The sequence below is a fragment of the Cervus elaphus genome, chromosome 21 (assembly GCF_910594005.1).
Source record: "Cervus elaphus chromosome 21, mCerEla1.1, whole genome shotgun sequence".
Classification (NCBI taxonomy): Eukaryota; Metazoa; Chordata; class Mammalia; order Artiodactyla; family Cervidae; genus Cervus; species Cervus elaphus.
The window spans coordinates 23309639-23327629 of record NC_057835.1 but is presented as its reverse complement, the minus strand read 5'-3'; the positions used below and the strand labels follow the sequence as shown (position 1 = coordinate 23327629).

Here is a 17991-nt window from a genome sequence, read left to right as displayed (position 1 = left end):
GTACTTTGTATCCTAATAATACTATTAAATATGACTTTTGGAGCTTTTATTTCTTTAAAGTTGAAGTTTAAAATGTTCTTTTTAACACTTAGCTAAATTTTGTGTGTAGTAGTTTAATTATGACTATATTCTTTTTAATTTGTGTTTTTACTCACTTGGTGTGTGTGTGTGTGATCCAATAGCTGAGAACACATCGAGCACAAGCGCCCTGGCTTCCCGTGACCATCATGTCCTGCTGGGCACGACCTACCGGATCCTGGCCGATGCACTCTGCGACGAGCCCACCTGCCTTGCTGGGATCGGGGAGGGCAAGGCCAGGAGTGTCGTGGAGCTGTCTGGGTCCAACTCAGAGGATGTGGACAAGGTAGTGACGCTGGGGACCTGAGCTCCTTACATCGTGTGTTTGTCCTGACCATGACAGGACACGAGAGCAGCAGCAGGTCTTGCTGTGTGCCTTTAACGTGTAGCTTGCAGTTACACGCAGCCAAGTTTGCCGCTGGGCTGGTGACACCCTCCATGTGCTTCCTGTTCATTCGGATAACACCTTTCCTTTAGTGTCAAGAATGAGGAGTCTGTGTTGATCCCCATAGACAGTTTTTCCATGCACTTTGTTGTAATCTTGCCGTCTGTCATCATCCAGATGCCCCACTAGCTTGTGGGGAAAACCAGCTTTTCTGCTTTTTTGTGTAGTGGCTGCTCTGTTGGCTTTTTCCAGGTGATTCTATGTTATCAGTAATTCCCATGTGCTCCTCATGTCACTCGTGTCCCCAGCTCTTCCTCAGCCCCGCTCTGGGGCCTGGGGATTCCGCCTCGTGTTGGTTTTCAGGTCCTGAGGTTATGTGAGGCTCACGTCTCTCTCCCGTTCTGGCACTAACAGCTTTGTGTTCACTGGTGGCCCATGGGGCCCAGGTAGGGAGGAGGGTCCTCAGGAAGCTCCAGGCCCACTCACAGCTGTCAGGGTCTCTGAATTCCAGGTCACGGCAGGTTTGTACCAGAGGGCGTTCCACCACCTTTCTGAGGCCGTCCGGGCGGCAGAGGAGGAGGCCGGGCCCTCGGCGCAGGGCCAGGGGCCTACAGCTGGCGTGACCGTGGCTTACCTGACACTCGCCGAGTTCTGTGACCAGCAGCTCCGCAGGGAGGAGGAGGGCCCATCCGGTGAGCCTCACATTGTGTCAGCACACAGTTTGTCTGTTTGAGAGGCAATGACATGGGTGCACCCTGTGGCCTGCCTGTGACGGTGGCAGGCTGTCTCTGTCCCTCCGTCTGCTTACCTGACGCGAGTATAACCGGCTCCTGTGGCTGCCCTCCTGTTGCAGCCCAGGACTCAGATGGCATCACTCAGGAGCAGGCATCAGCCCCCAAGAGAAGCCCTCACACGGGGCCCAGGACTGGCGGCTCTGCTGCAGTCGTTGCTGCAGAGGGAACATGATGATTACAACATGCAAGCCCCGGGAAGTGAGCGTCAGGGTCGGTCACTGTGTCTGCGTGGGGGTGGTGACCGCATCTTCTCCCCACTAGTCCTTGGGTCCACAGAGCTGCTCACGTATCCAGCCCTTGTGGTGGACAAGATGCTGAAGGCCTTGAAGTTTCACTCGAGCGAGGCCCGGCTGAAGTTCCCCCGGCTCCTGCAAATCATCGCACAGTATCCGGAGGAGATGCTGGGCCTGATGACCAGAGAGGTCAGTGTGTTCCTTCCAGCAGCTGGAACTTGATGGAACTTAGGTCCAGACACGCAACATGTATGGGGCATGGGTGATGGCTTTTCCTAATCACTGCTTTCTGCTGCATCCCAAAATGTGTGTCAGTGAAATGCTGAGAGTGAGCTCCCTGTCCTTGCTTTCCCCTGGGGGTGTTGCTGTGAAGACTCCGTCTGCAGGGGGACCCGAGGGGCAGAGAAGGGGCGAGGCCAGTACACAGCCTCCTCTCCTTTCAGGGCTGAGCCTCGTCTGTAGCATCCGGGGCCTTATGCTCAGCTCACTGTTTGGCAGCACCACATTTTGACAGGGGATGTTTTGGGTGCTGGCCCACCATACCCTGCATCTTGGGGACCCTGAGGGCTCCCACCAAAATCCCACTCCCCTGCTCGTGTCCCATGCTGGCCTCTCTGCTGGGGCTGTGTTGGGGCAAAAGGGAGGCAGGGCCCTCAGAGAGGATCCTTAGTGACTTTTATGGAGCTGTAACTGGAAAAACCGGGCCAGGCTTTGAGCTGACAATGTAACAGTTCAGAAAGGGTGACACGCGCTGTTAGCTGGGCACAGCGGGCTTGTAGACGGTGCTGTCACCACGCTCAGAGTCAGTTCTTTGTGCACTTGGACGGGTGAGCATTTCAGTAGGTCCAACACAGAAAGTTAAGGTCAATTTAGTAGCAGCACACAGGCGTTTTTCTTAAAGATAAGTAAAGAAATTTCAATAAGTTATGATTTTATTTTTCCCCAAATCACATTTATATATAATAAAAATAACAAGTTTGCACGGAAACAGACGGAGTGGTGGGTCTATATCGAGACCCTTGAGAGGGGCAGCTGGCCTCGTGCTGAGGGTTCCCTGAGCTGCCTGCCCTCCCTCACTTTACATCAATGTTCCAGGTGCATCAGATTTTATCCTGAAACAAACAGCTGGAAAAGCATTGGAGGAAAAAACCTGAGCGAAATATAAAAATGATCTTGGAGTTGAGAGACAAAAACCAGGAGCTATAAAGGAAAATAATTTGACACTTCTATCATTAAAAAAAAATTATCGTATACAAAGTTTAAAAGAAAACTGAGAGAAAAGTATTTGCAACACATACTGGAGATGGAGAGTAGTTGTCTCCGATCTCCAAAATAACAGACTAATAGAAAACAGGAGATGCTCGCGTGATTAAAGTATGTGAGGCCAAGAAGCGCAGGCTTCTGAAAGGGAAACATACAAATTACAGTTAGATACTTTTTCATTCCTTAGACTGAGAATAAATTTTAAAATTTGATTGTCCTCAGTGTCGGAAAGGATTTTGGAAAAGACTTTTAGAGGTGAAAACTTGAAAAATCTTCTTGGAGGAAAATCAGTGATTTTTACTGTTGTTAATATTAAAAGTAAGAATGGATTTAGGAATCTCTCCTGCTTTGATGGGCGTATAGCACAGGTACAAAGAGATAAACATGCAGGGATGAGCCCCGTAGTATTATCTGGAAAGCAAGAACTGCAGGCACCCTAAAAGTTGATCATGGAGCACAAGTGAGATGACATGGGATGCAGTGCAGCTGGCGGAAGGAATGATGTAAATCTAAGGAGAATCAGCAACAGCGGTTCTGTCTGCTCCCATTCTTGTAAAGACAGGGGCTGTGTGAGCGCCCAGAGAAGGCTGTTGGCGGGTCAAAACCAAAAGGGCAGGAGAGGGCCAACCTCTGTCAGTGCGTCTGTCTGCTTTTATGATGACAATCACAAATGTAGCTGTGCTTTGATGTTGGACACACAGCCTCTCTGTAAGGAAAGAACATTAAATGTCTCACTCAGCACTGAGTCCCTGCTTTCTGTTGCAGATCTCTTCTGTCCCTTGCTGGGAGTTCATCGGCTGGATCGGCCACATGCTGCCCTTGCTGGACAAGGAGGAGGCGGTTGCCATCCAGCGCACAGTGGAGGACATTGCCGACCACTACCCGCAGGCCATCGTCTACCCATTCATGATAAGTAGCGAAAGCTACTGCTTCAAAGACACTTCTGCTGGTCATAAAAACAAGGAATTTGTGGCCAGGTGACACAGAAAAATTAGGTCGCTCAAACACTGAAAGGTTGTAAAAATGACTGTGGGCCAAGCAGACACATGGGTGCTTATGTTTGTCCTCAGATGAGTTAGCGCTGCCCTGGGGTGGGAGGCGTGTGCTTCTACAGGCAGGGTGCATCCACCTGGTGTGTTATTTGCTGTGGAATTTCTTTCCTTTTGTAAGCACAGTTCATCTTACAGTGTTAGTCAGGAGAGGGGTGTGCTAAATGCTAGTGATCTCTTGGTTGAGACAGACTCGATAAGATGCATTCTGAAATCAGTCCCTGAAGTTGTTCTGAGAGTGAAAGTCTCTGGGAAGCCCCTCTTAATTAGGACTCAGAAAATGGCCCAGGTGTCATCCTTTTGGCTTCTTCAGTTGATTTGGGAGTGAGCACACAGGCAGTGGTGTTTCGCTTTAGAAAGAGGACTTTGGTAGACACCAGTATGGTAGCTGCCCTTCTGTGTCAGGAGCTGATATTTAGAGTCTTGAGCTTCTGAGTGACAGTGTTGGGGAGCACAGTGCCCTGATGGGCTGGCCATGCACCCACCGCCCCGTGACGCCCACCGCCCTGTGGCACCCACTTCTGCCTCAGCAGAGGCAGCTGTAGCATGATCAGTTCCTTAGAAAGAGAACAGTTGCAAGTTTGTTGAGAAAGGGACCTTTTAACTACAGAAACTGTATGTGTCAGCTTGTGTGCATCAGAATGTCGAGGATTTGCTTTCACCTCATCTTTCTTTTTTTTAATAAGTATCTGTCTTTTTTTTTTTTTTAATGTTCATTTACTTATTTGGCTGCACCGAGTCTTAGTTACGGCATGTGGGATCTTTAGTTTTAGTTGGAGCATGTGAGATCACGTTTCCTGACCAGGGATTGAACCCTGGACCCTCACATTGGGAGCACAGCATCTTAGCTGTTTGTACCACCAAGAAAGTCCCTGTTTTAATTTTTAAATTGCTCCTTCCCTGGACTAGGTAGCTGGTTATATATTTTCTTATATATAAATGTAGTTATATACATATAAAAATTGTTGGCCAAGATGTTTGAGCACCTAAACTTTAATTTTTGTTACAGGATTAAAGCTAAGCTGGATCGAGAAGGCGTGGTTCAGGATTTCATTAATGCCCTGGAGCAGCTCTCCAACCCTGACATGCTTTTTAAGGTGAGGTGACAGCTCCTGGCGTAACACACGGAACTCAGTGAGACTTACTTGTGGTCCCGCTTGACATGTCTTTTTCTGCGCAGGACTGGATGGAGGACGTCAAGGTTGAACTAGGGAAAACGCCTGTGGATAAAAAGAACATTAAGAGAATGTATGAGAGGATGCACGCAGCCCTGGGAGACCCACAGGCTCCTGGCCTTGGGAGTTTTCGAAGGAGGTTTATCCAGGTACGTGGATGGCAGGCTCCTCGAGATTACAGAGTCCTGTGGAGACCAGGGCTTATACTTGCTGGTTCATTGATAATTCTGGTTTTAAAATGTCTGTTGAACTTGTAAACTTTCGTTAGATCTGTGACTTTCTGCTAGATGTTGATGGCATGTTTTTAGGTCTGTTAGTGGCACATTTATAGTGTTCTTCGTGGCTAGATTCTTAGATGTAAAGGTTAAGTATGATTTAGTATTCTTGGTTCTCAGAGTGACCCTGCATACCACACACACCTGTACCATTGCGACTCAGAATCCCAGATGGCAGGTGGACGAACCGCAAGGCTTTCAGGGTTCAGCAGAATCTGGGTGTGAGGTCAGGCAGGGGCTTGCTCAGGGTCGACCAGAGAGGGCAGCGGAGTGGGTGCTGCAAGCGGTCACAGAGCAGCCTTCCAAGGAGAGGAGGGGCCCGCCCGCTCCTCCTGTGGCGGGTTCCTGTGGGGTCACACCCGGGTCATGCCCGTTGTCACTCTGCACATTGGGTGTCCTTTTTCTCCTGCTGGGCCTGTCAGCTCTGACTGGGTCGAGCACAGCCCACTGCCCGCATGGGCGGAGCCCGTACGGAAAGAAACCTCACTGCAGCTCCAGCTGCGGCTTGTCCTGAGGTTGGTTTCTGTTACCTGGGACCATCCATCTAGAACTTTCTACTTCATCACAAATCACACATAATTTGCATCAATTCAAAGGTTAATCCACCAAAACAGGGTTGAAACATTCAAGGAAACCATTGATTAAAAGCACAGAAGAAAAGCAATGTAATTGAGTACCTATTTATTTTTAAGATTTATAAACCTAGAACCTTTCCAGGAGTTCAACTTCACATTAATATTAAAGATAAATTAGAAGGACATGTGTATACAACTGTGTGTACTATAGGTAACTGACGAGAACCAACTGTAGTCGCACAGGGAACTCTCCCCAGTGCTCTGTGGCAACAGCAGAAATTAACACTGTGAAGCAACTATACTCCAATTTAAAAATTTTTTTTTTAATTTAAGGTAAGTTTATTATTATTTTCAGGCTTTTGGAAAGGAATTTGATAAGCACTTTGGGAGAGGAGGTTCTAAACTCCCAGACATGAAGCCCCAGGACTTCTGCGCCATCGCTGGCTCGCTACTGGGGAGGATGTCCAGGACTTCAAATGCGCCGGGGAACCTGAGGGAATGTTCTCCCTGGATGAGCAACTTCAGGGTGGAATTCCTGAGAGCGGAGCTGGAGGTCCCTGGTGAGTTCACCTGCAGGCAGACAGCACAGCGCTGGGGAGAGTCCTGCCAGAGCAAGAGCCTCTGTTTCTAAGAGGGTGAAATCAGGATCGTGACAGTTTTTTCTTTTTTTGAAAAGATTTTAAATTCCACATGTTTTTCATCATCAGGAAAATCTGTAGTTTCTTTGATCAGTACACTTAACCACATTACAAGTCCCGTCCCATTCCTGAGGACGAGTGCTCAGCTGGCCCCCTGCTGTCATGGTAGCTAGTAATGTCCTCTGAACCTGCCACACATTGCCCTGCAGAACTTCTCTTCAGAAATAAAATTCAGGCAACCCCCCGAGATGCTCAGCTGGCCCCCTGCTGTCATGGTAGCTAGTAATGTCCTCTGAACCTGCCATACATTGCCCTGCAGAACTTCTCTTCAGAAATAAAATTCAGGCAACCCCCCGAGATGCTCAGCTGGCCCCCTGCTGTCATGGTAGCTAGTAATGTCCTCTGAACCTGCCCACGCATTGCCCTGCAGAACTTTTCTTCAGAAGTAAAATTCAGGCAACTCCCCGAGTGTGTTTTATTCCAGCCCCTGCAGCAGAGCACATCAAAGCGGTTGACTGCCCAGTGACACATTGTAAGTGCTGCGTTTATACCGCACTGTGCAGTGACATCCTGTCTAAGAAACAGTACATACGAAAGTTAAAACACACTGTTTCTGAAAAACGCTGTCTCCTGACAACTCAGGGCCATCACCAAGCCTCCATTTGTAGAAGCGGCAGTGTCTGCAGAGCAGTAAGATGCAGTGTGCCTCACCTCACTTCTTGGGCGACGCACTGGTCCCACCTGAAGTGAGGCGGTGATGGCACGTGACATGCCTTCAGGAGGGGCTGGTGACACGGCAAGTAGGCAGCAGCGTGCTGGCCAGATGTGGGCACTGTGTGATCTTCACATCCCTCCTTTCCCCTGGAATTTGCCAGACAAAAAATGTTTCAGTACAGTGATTTGTATCCTTACTCCAGTGGGGGATAAAAAAGATCTGGAGAAACACTTTTCTTTGTTATTACTAACAGCTGTGCATCCCAGACCATGAGTTTCAGGAAGAACATTGAAGTATAGCCTCCTGTTATACAACCTGACTGGAAGCGGGGCTGAGGTGGGGATGTGGGGCTCGCCCAAGGCCCTGTCTCCCCATTTGCTTCTGCTCCACCGAATAGGAAGCAACATCCATTAGTCGAATGAGAAATAACAGCATTTTAAAAAAATACACCCGCTGAAAATTTTGAGTAAAATGTTTTCTCCTGTTAGACCAAGGGTGGGGGATGAAGGGAGGTGTGAAGTGCATGCGCTGTCCCTGCAGCGTCTGAGGTGGCTCTCTGTCCATCCCAGGTCAGTATGATGGCAGAAGCAAACCAATGCCCGAGCACCATGCACGGATTGCAGGCTTCGACGAGCGGGTAGGTGCCGGTTCCACGAGCTCCACGGCCAGGGTCAGCCCCTCAGTTCACTCCCCACGTTGGTCTCAGGCGTGTGGAGTTCCCTGAGAGTTGTGTTACGAGTTTTCTGATGGAATTTACTGACCTTATTGTAATGTTTCACTTTCAGTAGCAGTCATGTGTAAGGGTCTAGCAGACTTGAGGCATCAACTCTGTGTGTGTCCATTATAGACATAACACAAGTGGACGTGTCATGTGGCTTGTTCACGAGCACGCATGTTTGTCAGTGTAACTTGTAATCAGGGCAACCAGGGGCCCCACAACCTGTCTGTCACTCACCTGCATCCCTCTGGGGTCAAGACCCGGGCCACCTGGTCTCTCAGCTGCACCTGAAGATGCTGTTTGATCTCTAAAGGTGAAAGTGATGGCCTCGATCAGGAAACCCAAGCGCATCGTGATCCGCGGCCACGATGAACGGGAGTATCCCTTCCTGGTGAAGGGCGGTGAGGATCTGCGGCAGGACCACCGCATCCAGCAGCTGCTCCAGGTCATGAACAGCGTCCTGGCCCACGATGCCGCCTGCGGCCAGAGGGGCCTGCAAGTGACCACCTACCACGTGGTACCCATGACCTCCAGGTGCGGCTGCCCCTCTGCGGGGGTGGGAGGGTTCCCCTCTGTGGGCGGGGGCACGGGACAGTTCGGGTTTTAGGTGTCACAAGACAGAGACCATGTGCTGCTATGAGGTTCCTCCTCATGGAGGAAGCGAAGGCAGAGCTGTTTTATAGAGAAGGCCGGGCAGCAGGGGTTCATGACTGTCCCCTCCTTTCAGGCTGGGGCTAATCGAATGGATTGAAAACACCTGCACATTGAAGGACCTTCTTCTGAGCAGCATGTCACAGGAGGAGAAGAAAGCCTACACCAGGTGACCTGAGGCCCAGGGCCCATCTCCCACTCCACCTGGCCACCTCAGCCCACTGCCCCCCTCCCTGGGTGGGACTCTTCCACCCCCTGCCTGCAGGGACGTTTTCAGGCCCTTTTCATTGCTGCCCTGCCCAGCCTGTGTTTCAGTCTGCCTCTAGGTAGGTGAAGATGACCTGGAGTCAAGGTTTCTAAGTAATTATTCAGTCTCTCAGTCATGTCCAGTCGTTCAGTCATATCCAACTGTTTGCAACCCCATGGACTGCAGCACTCCGGGCTTCCTTGTCCATCACTATCTCCTGGAGTTTGCTTAAACTCATGTCCATTGAGTCAGTGGTACCATCTAACCATCTCATCCTCTGCCTCCCGCTTCTTCTCCTAAGCAATAGCTGCATATATTTTATCATAATTTTTAAAAAAGAATTAACCTTGAACAAAAAGAAAAATGATTGAGGAAGATAAAGCAAATAATAAGATTTCAGCTAACATTTATATGTTTTCTATGGCACCATTCTCGGTTTTTAATGTGTATGAAGTTTATTTTTTACCAAAACTTACACGGTGAGTACTGCTCTCCCGTCTGTGAGGACAAAGCAGCTGAGGCTGGAGAGGTGAGGTGTCCCTGGTGTGTAAGGGGTGCAGGTCAGGGACTGGTGGGTGTAGGTTAGTGCATGTGAGTGACTCATGGGTGTAGGTCAGTACAGGAGGGTGTAGGTTAGTGTATGTGAGTGTCTGGTGGGTGTAGGTAGGTGACCAGTGGGTGTAAGTCAGTGCAGGAGGGTGTAGGTTGGTGTTTGTGTCTGGTGGGCGTAGGTGGGTGACTGGTGGGTGTAGGTCAGTGCAGGAGGGTGACTGGTGGGTGTAGGTTAGTGCACGTGGGTGACTGGTAGGTGTAGGTTAGTGTGTGACTGGCTGATGCAGGTGGGTACAGGTAGCCCAGGTAGGGGACTGGTGCTGAGTTCCAGGTCGTGATACAACAACTTTATACTTTCTTTTATCCTTATTTTCCAAGTTTTCTACAATAAATATGTATTTTTGTAATCAGTAAGTTTTTTTTTTTTGTTTAATTGCTCCTTGTTTCTGTAAAGAAAGGAAAGAACAATGTGGCTTACAGCCATTTTGAAGCGGGAATTAGCATGTTTGGGGACCAGCAGGAGGATGGTGGGGAGACGATCATAAAAGGCCTCAGGCCTGTCCCCCTCCTCAGAGCATTTGCGTAGGAGCAGCGCTCTCACCGCATCTTACTTACCATAGGAGCACTGTTCTTGTCAGTCTCTCATTCCTGGGTAGTAGTTGCTACATAGTGTTGACCCACTTTAAATTCCAATCACTGGAGTCCTTTGCCTGAAATGACTCCTGCTGTCCCTGGAGGACTGCGCCCCAGGGTCAGGAATCTGCTCTAGGATCTACTAACACACAGTGAGCCCAACTGGCCCCACGGCCCCACTTGTAAGGTGAGAAAGTGTGAAAAGCACACGGTACACAGATGTCCATGGAGTGTAAAGTGCTTTTCAAATTGGGCTTCCCTTGTGGCTCAGCTGGTAAAGAATCCGCCTGCAATGTGGGAGACCTGGGTTCGATCCCTGGGTTGGGAAGATCCCCTGGAGAAGGGAAAGGCTACCCACTCCAGTGCTCTGACCTGGAGAATTTATGGACTGTATAGTCCATGGGGTCGCAAAGAGTCAGATATGACTAAGTGACTTTCACTTTCAAATAGGAATCATATAAATTAGTTCCCATTACCTTTTTAAAACAGCCCTCTATTCCTAAAATCCTTGCTATTTTTCCCTTAATTTGTACATTGCGGTTTTCCTGCCTACCCATTTTTGTCCAGTTGTAACTGGGAGAGAATTTAGATTGAAATCATCTCTTCCTGAAATTAACCTAGTAGCAGCTCAGAAAAGCTTCACCTGAAGTGATTTAATTACTAAGTAGCACATGTAACCCTGTTTTGTCTTCAGCTTTTGATACAAACCCCAAAGTGGCTCTATAAGCACCAGGGGTGTTTCTACCTGTCCAGGCACTGCTGTTTGTCTGAAGCATCACTAAAAGCAGTTTTTCAAATTGAGCTCAACTCCATCGTCATTTAAGAAAATGTTTTTTTGTACTTACTGTGGATTTTGTCTGTATTTCCTTATTGGAAATGTTTTAAAAAACGTGTGGGAAAAAAAAAAACACGTGTGGCAATGTTTAAATAATGACAGAAGCAGACAGTCTGCCGTCAACAAGTAATTTGTGGCTGTTTAGTTGTTAGTTAGTCTTAGACTGGCCTGCTGTGAACAGGTTGTGTGTGGTGCTGCCGTCCTGCTGGGAGGGGTCCCCGCCTCCCCGGGGCCTTCAGAACTGTATGCCTGCATCATCAGCTCATCTTCCTCCTCTCTGTGAAGCGGGATGTCACTTGTATCTGATGGTCTATCCCTGCATTTTTGCACAGGAAGTAGCCATGGGTTTTGAAGAGTGATTCAGAATGAATAGTGGTATGTTGAAGTTCTTGGCCCAGGGTGTCAGGAGTGCAGTGTTAATATTAAATATGATTTAAGTCATATTTGTTTTTCCTGCCTCTTCACTTGGCAGTGAGTCCCTGGTGATGGGGTCTCTGAAGTCAGCTGCCCTCGATACCTTTCTAACACTGGTTCTCTTTCTCCTGCGTGTTAGTGACTCCCGGGCACCCGCATCTGAGTACAGAGAATGGCTGATCACGATGGTGGGAAGGTGTGACCCTGGGGCCTATCCCCTCATGTTCAAGTACGTGGTGTTCTCATCCCTTTGTTCCAACTAGTTCATTCTTCTCAGAGTTGTACATTCACTTTGTGTCTGAGAAAATTTTGCCTTGTAGCGTCAATTTAACAAAAAAATTTAAATTTTAAGTCATGGGAAGTTTGTTCTAATCAGACATTTCTTATGATTAAATCATAGAGTAGCTAATCGCACTGAAGCAGTCACATCTTTTAGGAAAAGAGAAAGTAAAGTGCCTGCAGATCTCTTAAAGTAAGTGCCTTTCTGACTTTACACCTGTGGGGGAGGGGCAGGGGTGGAGCAGAGGCCACATGACCATCCCCTGTAGGCGGGCCTTCCTGAAGATGAGTACTGGCCCTGAGGCCTTCTTGGCCCTTCGCAACCACTTCACCACCTCCCACGCACTCCTGTGCGTCGGCCACTGGGTTATGGGCATCGGAGACCGGCATCTGAACAACTTCATGGTGAGCCTGGAGACGGGCTGCGTGATCGGGATTGACTTCGGACATGCGTTCGGCTCTGCCACCCAGGTGAGCTCGCCCTGCTCTGTGCTGGGATGGACCTGTTGTCAGCTTTGTGACCCCTCTATGGACAGTTGGCCTGCTGTGATCATTAAAGTGGTCATTCTTAAAAAAAAAAAAAAGTGGTCATTCTTGCAAAATGGGAGAGTCTCAGCTTTGTCTCAGCCTCGTTCAGGTGGTTGTAGACAGTGTGCTGATAGATTAATTACATCACTTGCTCCTGTAAAAAGGTCGGAGGCTCATCAGAATGTCTTGCATGGATGAGATGCACACCTTTCTTGATGTCAGACTCCAGCTCTCCATTTCTGGGCCGTGTGGCTGCACGCACAGATCGTGCAGTTGCTCCTGGGCACGGTGACCTCACACGCATGTGGCCACTTCTAAGAAAAGGGGAGCAGGTGCGCTCTGCATGCATGAGCGACAACTGCAGGAGGCCTCGCTCATCCACCATGCATCTCGTTTGTTCTTTAGGTTCTGCGGGTCCCTGAACTGATGCCTTTCCGGCTGACTCGCCAGTTCATCAACCTGATGTCACCGCTGAAGGAGACGGGGCTCATGAGCAGCGTCATGGTGTGCGCACTAAGGGCCTTCCGCTCACGCGCCGACCTGCTCACCACCACCATGGACGTGTTCGTGAAGGAGCCGTCCTTTGACTGGAAGGTGGGTGGTTCTCCCCACTTTGCAGCTTTGTTCCAGTGTGCTCATGACTGACCACCTCTTCTGTCTCCTGGTGGGGATGTGCTTACCAAAGTACTTAGCTGGTTCTGTACAGCTCTCAAAGTTAACATTTAGGATCATTTAGCTTGAAAATCAGACAAGAGACCTGCCTTTTATTTGGAGGACACTGTTAGACTTGAGAGTATTTGTAACCCTTTGGTGATGGGGTTTGGTTTCTTATAGACAGGTTTTAGTTTTGAGTCTGTTCTACACAAGGTCAGCGTCCTTCTCAGCTCAGCCCCCAGGAGGAAGCACAGCGGTTAGGGAGGCTGCAGTAAGCCCAAGTGTAGACCCTCACGGTCACCATCACTGTCACATGTGCTGCAGGGAGAGTGTGTAAAAAGCTGCAGAGCCCTTCCCGGCCGGAGACTCAGTTTGTTTTGAGATCACTACCTGTTGGGTCTGTTTGAATGTGACCGTATGTACCATTAAGCAGAGAAAATCATGTTCCTTTCCCTCAGAATTTTGAACAGACAATGCTGAGAAAAGGAGGATCGTGGATTCAAGAAATAAATGTAACTGAACAAAACTGGTATCCACGGCAGAAGATTCATTATGCTAAGAGAAAGCTAGCAGGTGCCAATCCAGCAGTTATTACCTGGTAAGCATTTATTTGTGGAAAAACACACACACCAACATGCCGCTGTTCCCGGGAGAATCACTAAACATATCTGTGTGTGTGTGTATGTATTCAGCCTGTGCCATCAGCCCGTCACCCCCACTGACAATGGGGGGGTGCAGCATGCAGCGGCCAGCTCTCACTGCCCGGCCGGGTCCTGACTCTAAAACACATACACACATGCCCCACACCCCGGTCAGCCCAGCAAGCTCCCAACTCTGAAACCCACACTCACACGACACATACACAGGCACACACCGGTCAACCCAGCAAGGTCCTGACTGAAACACACACAATACATACCACACCACCCCCCATCAGCCCAGTGAGGTTCTCACTCTGAAACCCACACTCACAGCACACGTACACACGCACACCCCACATCCCAGTCAACCCTGAAACACACACACAGACACATAGACAGAGACACAGATACACACACACCAATCAGCCCGGGCCCCCCACCATACCCCCGGGCCACAGACACACACACACACACACACACACACACACACCAATCAGCCCGGGCCCCCTCACCACACCCTCGGGCCACAGACACACACACACACACCAATCAGCCCGGGTCCCCTCACCACACCCCTGGGCCACACACACACACACACACACCAATCAGCCCGGGTCCCCTCACCACACCCCTGGGCCACATAGACACACACACACACACACACCCCCACCAATCAGCCCGGGTCCCCTCACCACACCCCTGGGCCACACACACACACCAATCAGCCCGGGTCCCCTCACCACACCCCTGGGCCACACACACACACACACACACACACCCCAATCAGCCCCGGTCCCCTCACCACACCCCTGGGCCACACACACACACACACACACACACACACCCCAATCAGCCCGGGCCACACACACACACACACACACACACACACACACACCCCAATCAGCCCGGGCCACACACACACACACACACACACACACACACACACACACACACACCAATCAGCCCGGGCCCCCTCACCACAGTCCTGGACTATTCCATGAACGTCTCTACCTGCATGAGGAGATGTTTTTAAATTTGCTTCTGTCTGTTCTCAGGACAAATGTGACCCTGGTGGCAGAGCCCTTGGGTGCACAGAGCATAGTGGCGGCTCATTAATACGTATGCAGATCAGGTTACCTTTAACCTGGCTTTCATGTTTTTCTGGTTGAGGTCTACAAGAAAGACAGATTTGCGGAAATGATTCACAAGAAGGAAAAAAGTTGGACTTTCCCGTTAATTGATAGTAAATGGTGACCGTGACAAAGATGCCAAGACAATTCAGTGGTCTTTCCAGCAAAGATCACTGAAAGGAATGAAGGTGGAACTCCCACCCCAAACGATATACAGAATTAATTCAAAGAGGATCAAAGACCTACCTGTGAGAGCTAAAACTATAAAATCCTTAGAAGCAAATATAGGGGTAAATCTTTTGGACCTTGGATTTGGCAATGACATTTGACATTCTTAAGTCTAAAACCAAAAGCACAAACAAGAGAAGGAGAAAGAAAAGCATAAATTCATCAAAATTAAAAACTTTTGTGCCTCAAAGGATACCATCAGGAAAGTAAAAATACAGTCCACAGAATGGGGTAAGACATTTGAAAGGCATATAGCTAATAAGGAACTTGCGTATAGAATCCATTAAAAAATTGTTATAGCTGAATAATAAAAAGACCACCCAATGAAAAAAATGACCAAAGGACTTGAACAGACATTTCTATAAAAGAATATAAACAAATGGCCAATAAACGAATGGAAAGAATGCTTAAAATCATTAGTCATCAGATAAATGCAAGTGAGATTCCACACCCACTAGGATTGCTATTAATATAATCAGAAACTAAAATATAACAAGTTGTTGGTGTGGAGACACCAGAGCCCTCAGCTGTTGCTGCTGGCGATGTAAAATGGTGCAGCCCCTGTGGAGGACAGTCTGACAGTTCCTCAAAAAGTTAAACATGGGGTCACCGCATGACCCTGTGTTCCATCCTAGGTAGGAACCCAAGGCAGTGAGAGTCCCCCCCCGCCCCCACACACACTTGCAGACAGATATTCCCAGCAGTGTTCTGTTTTCCTTCAGATGGAATCTTGACATCAAGGTCATGAGCAGCAGAGAGTATGCTGTGTGACCAGTGGAGCATCTGGTTTGGACTGCAGTTTGTGTCTTTGTGTTGCTTGATCTTTTTTCCAGTGATGAGCTTCGGCTGGGCCACGAGAAGGAGCCTGCCTTCAGAGACTACGTCGCTGTGGCACGAGGAAGCCGAGAGCACAGCGTTCGTGCCCAGGAGCCTGAGAGTGGACTTTCAGAGGAGGCCCAAGTGAGGTGCCTGGTTGACCAGGCAACTGACCCCAACATCCTTGGCAGAACTTGGGCAGGGTGGGAGCCCTGGATGTGAGATTCCCCTGGAGGCAGCAGACAGGGCCCCTGTGTGTGTGTTTAGAGACTATCCTGAACTCTGATCCAAGCCACCAGTGACTTCATCTTCCCAAAGCCCCAGAGAGCAGGCGTCTGTGTGTGACTTCCTCTCGTATCACAGTTTAATCCAGCTCGTGATGAAGTGAATGCCGACCCGGGTGGGGGACTAGGCCGTGGTCAAGGATGAGCTTAGGATCACAGTGGACGTAGAAGGGCGGGTGTATCCAGGCTCGTGCTAGCACTGGATCATGGCACAGCAAACAGGCGCTATGGCCGGATGAACAGCTGTCAACATTAGTGATGTGTGTGAGCATCCCACGTGCCTTGGAAGTTACACCCAGAAGACTCTTTCCTGCAGACTTTGTGAGAGTAACTGATGGGATGTTAGGTTGTATCAGCAGCGCAAGAATATGAACAGGTCAGGGTGCGGTTATGGCTTATTATATTTACACATGGTTGTGTAATGTGTAAACGGAAAGGATCTTTTTATTGTTGTCTGGAATTGTGGCACCATCTGTTACCCAGTGGCTTTCAGAAAATTGATAAATAAACAAACACAAGGGAGTCAGAAATGATATTCCCTCAATGCTATGAGAACTTTATAGATGTTTATCCCCAAATTTTCTCCTTGATTGTGATTTGACATGATTGTGTTTGACATTTTAGAATATTTTTGTAGGTTTTCTCTTTCACATTTTTCTCCTCTAGCTTTGACATTTTATGATAGAATTGTCCTCTGGAAGCAGAAGTGTTGAGGAGAGAGAAAGCCTTGGTCTTAGCTTTGCTACCTTTGCTACTCTGATCACAGCTAGAAGGTGGATACAAGAGCTTTGCATTCCAGACTCAGGAAGTCTAAAAGTAGACCTGGCACTTGACATTCCCATTCAGAAGGAACATGAAGAAAATCCCAGCTTGAAGTAAGTCCTCCTTGGAGATAAAGCATGATTCTGGGGCAGCCGGATCAGGTTATGAAATGCAGGATGGGAACAGCTTCCTGTCCACTCACCAAGCCTCGGTCCCCACGCCTCCCCAGCTGGAGCCTGTTTCAGGCTGACTTGAGCTTTGTGTTACAGCTTTCCAAACATTTCTAATCAGATACTCTTGGATGATTGGGGAAATAATGAATCTTAGTGACCCGACCAGGGATCAGATCCACATCTCCTGCATTGCAAGGCGGATTCTTTTTTGGGGGGAGAGTTTGGAAGACCATTTGTCCTTCAGTTTTATTTTCACTTTAATTATTGTGAAATAAGATTTAAGTGTGGACCATATTCTCCAGTTCTAGCTAAAGAGATAAGCATGTTTGTATGTGTGTGGACAAGCTTGTAGATTTCTAATTGTTGTCTCAATACTTTAAATCACAACACTTTAAAGTCACAGCTCCCTCCTTGGAGAGATTAAGGGTTGTTCCCATTGCTGTTGGCCAGGATAATCATGGATTGACAGTGTAGATGAACAGAAAGGATCTCTTTATTGTTGTCTGGAGTTGTGGCACCATCTGTTACCCAATGGCTTTTAGAAAATTGATAAATAAACAAACACAAGGGAGTCAGAAATGATGTTCCATCAATGCTATGAGAACTTCCTTACAGATGTTTATCTCCAAATTTTCTCCTTGCAAAACATTAGTTATAGAAAAACACACATTTATACCACCTTCAGTTGTGAGATTTTTGAGCTCTACCCTGTATAATTCAGAATCAGTCACTCTTTGGTTGTAATGTAGGCAAATTGCCCTTAAACTTTGTTTGGCATCGTGAATTTGAAAATGGACTGCTGTTGTCCACCTGGACCTCTTGAAACGGAGTTCAGATCAGTGGTGTGCCAGAGCCCTCTTATTCCCACCCACACAAGCAACATTCAGAACATCAGGAATTTTGCCAGCTAATTGTTAAGCTCACTCATAAAGTCAGCAAGCACTACGGATCAGGGCTTCTGTTTATCAGAGAGTCTGTGCTCCAGTGGACAGCTGGCATGCACGGTTAGGGTGCAGTCAGTCCACGCTTGAGTCCATCCAGCATGACGCCCGCAAGCTCCTGGATGCCAGTGTGTGGAGGTCACGTCCTAGGTGTCTCCCGCTGTGTCCCCTCTCATCCTGCACCTCTGCCTGGTTCCTATCTTTATGGTCTTTGTCCACGATCACTGCCACTGCCTCCCAGCAGACTCTCTACCACTGGGGGGACTTGCCTGGTGGTCCAGGAGCCAAGACTCCATGTGCTCTGTGCAGGGGGGACAGGTTCAAG

The 17991-nt window shown here is 48.6% G+C and overlaps 1 protein-coding gene across 3 annotated transcripts in view; it reads left to right on the top strand.

The window, feature by feature from the left end:
* PRKDC (protein kinase, DNA-activated, catalytic subunit) overlaps nucleotides 1-16350 on the top strand; it is a 125817-nt gene extending 109467 nt beyond the window's left edge. For all 3 annotated transcript variants that reach the window (XM_043879165.1, XM_043879164.1, XM_043879166.1), the window contains exons 71-86: nucleotides 183-364; nucleotides 975-1155; nucleotides 1519-1679; nucleotides 3519-3730; nucleotides 4812-4899; nucleotides 4983-5126; nucleotides 6183-6387; nucleotides 7750-7817; nucleotides 8212-8432; nucleotides 8626-8718; nucleotides 11370-11459; nucleotides 11631-11702; nucleotides 11779-11980; nucleotides 12443-12631; nucleotides 13150-13289; nucleotides 15524-16350. In XM_043879165.1, coding sequence (XP_043735100.1) covers nucleotides 183-364; nucleotides 975-1155; nucleotides 1519-1679; nucleotides 3519-3730; nucleotides 4812-4899; nucleotides 4983-5126; nucleotides 6183-6387; nucleotides 7750-7817; nucleotides 8212-8432; nucleotides 8626-8718; nucleotides 11370-11459; nucleotides 11631-11702; nucleotides 11779-11980; nucleotides 12443-12631; nucleotides 13150-13289; nucleotides 15524-15728 — 2453 coding nt within the window. In that variant the 3' untranslated portion in view covers nucleotides 15729-16350. The remainder of the gene's footprint in view (nucleotides 1-182; nucleotides 365-974; nucleotides 1156-1518; nucleotides 1680-3518; nucleotides 3731-4811; nucleotides 4900-4982; nucleotides 5127-6182; nucleotides 6388-7749; nucleotides 7818-8211; nucleotides 8433-8625; nucleotides 8719-11369; nucleotides 11460-11630; nucleotides 11703-11778; nucleotides 11981-12442; nucleotides 12632-13149; nucleotides 13290-15523) is intronic.
* The last annotated feature ends 1641 nt before the right edge of the window (nucleotides 16351-17991 follow it).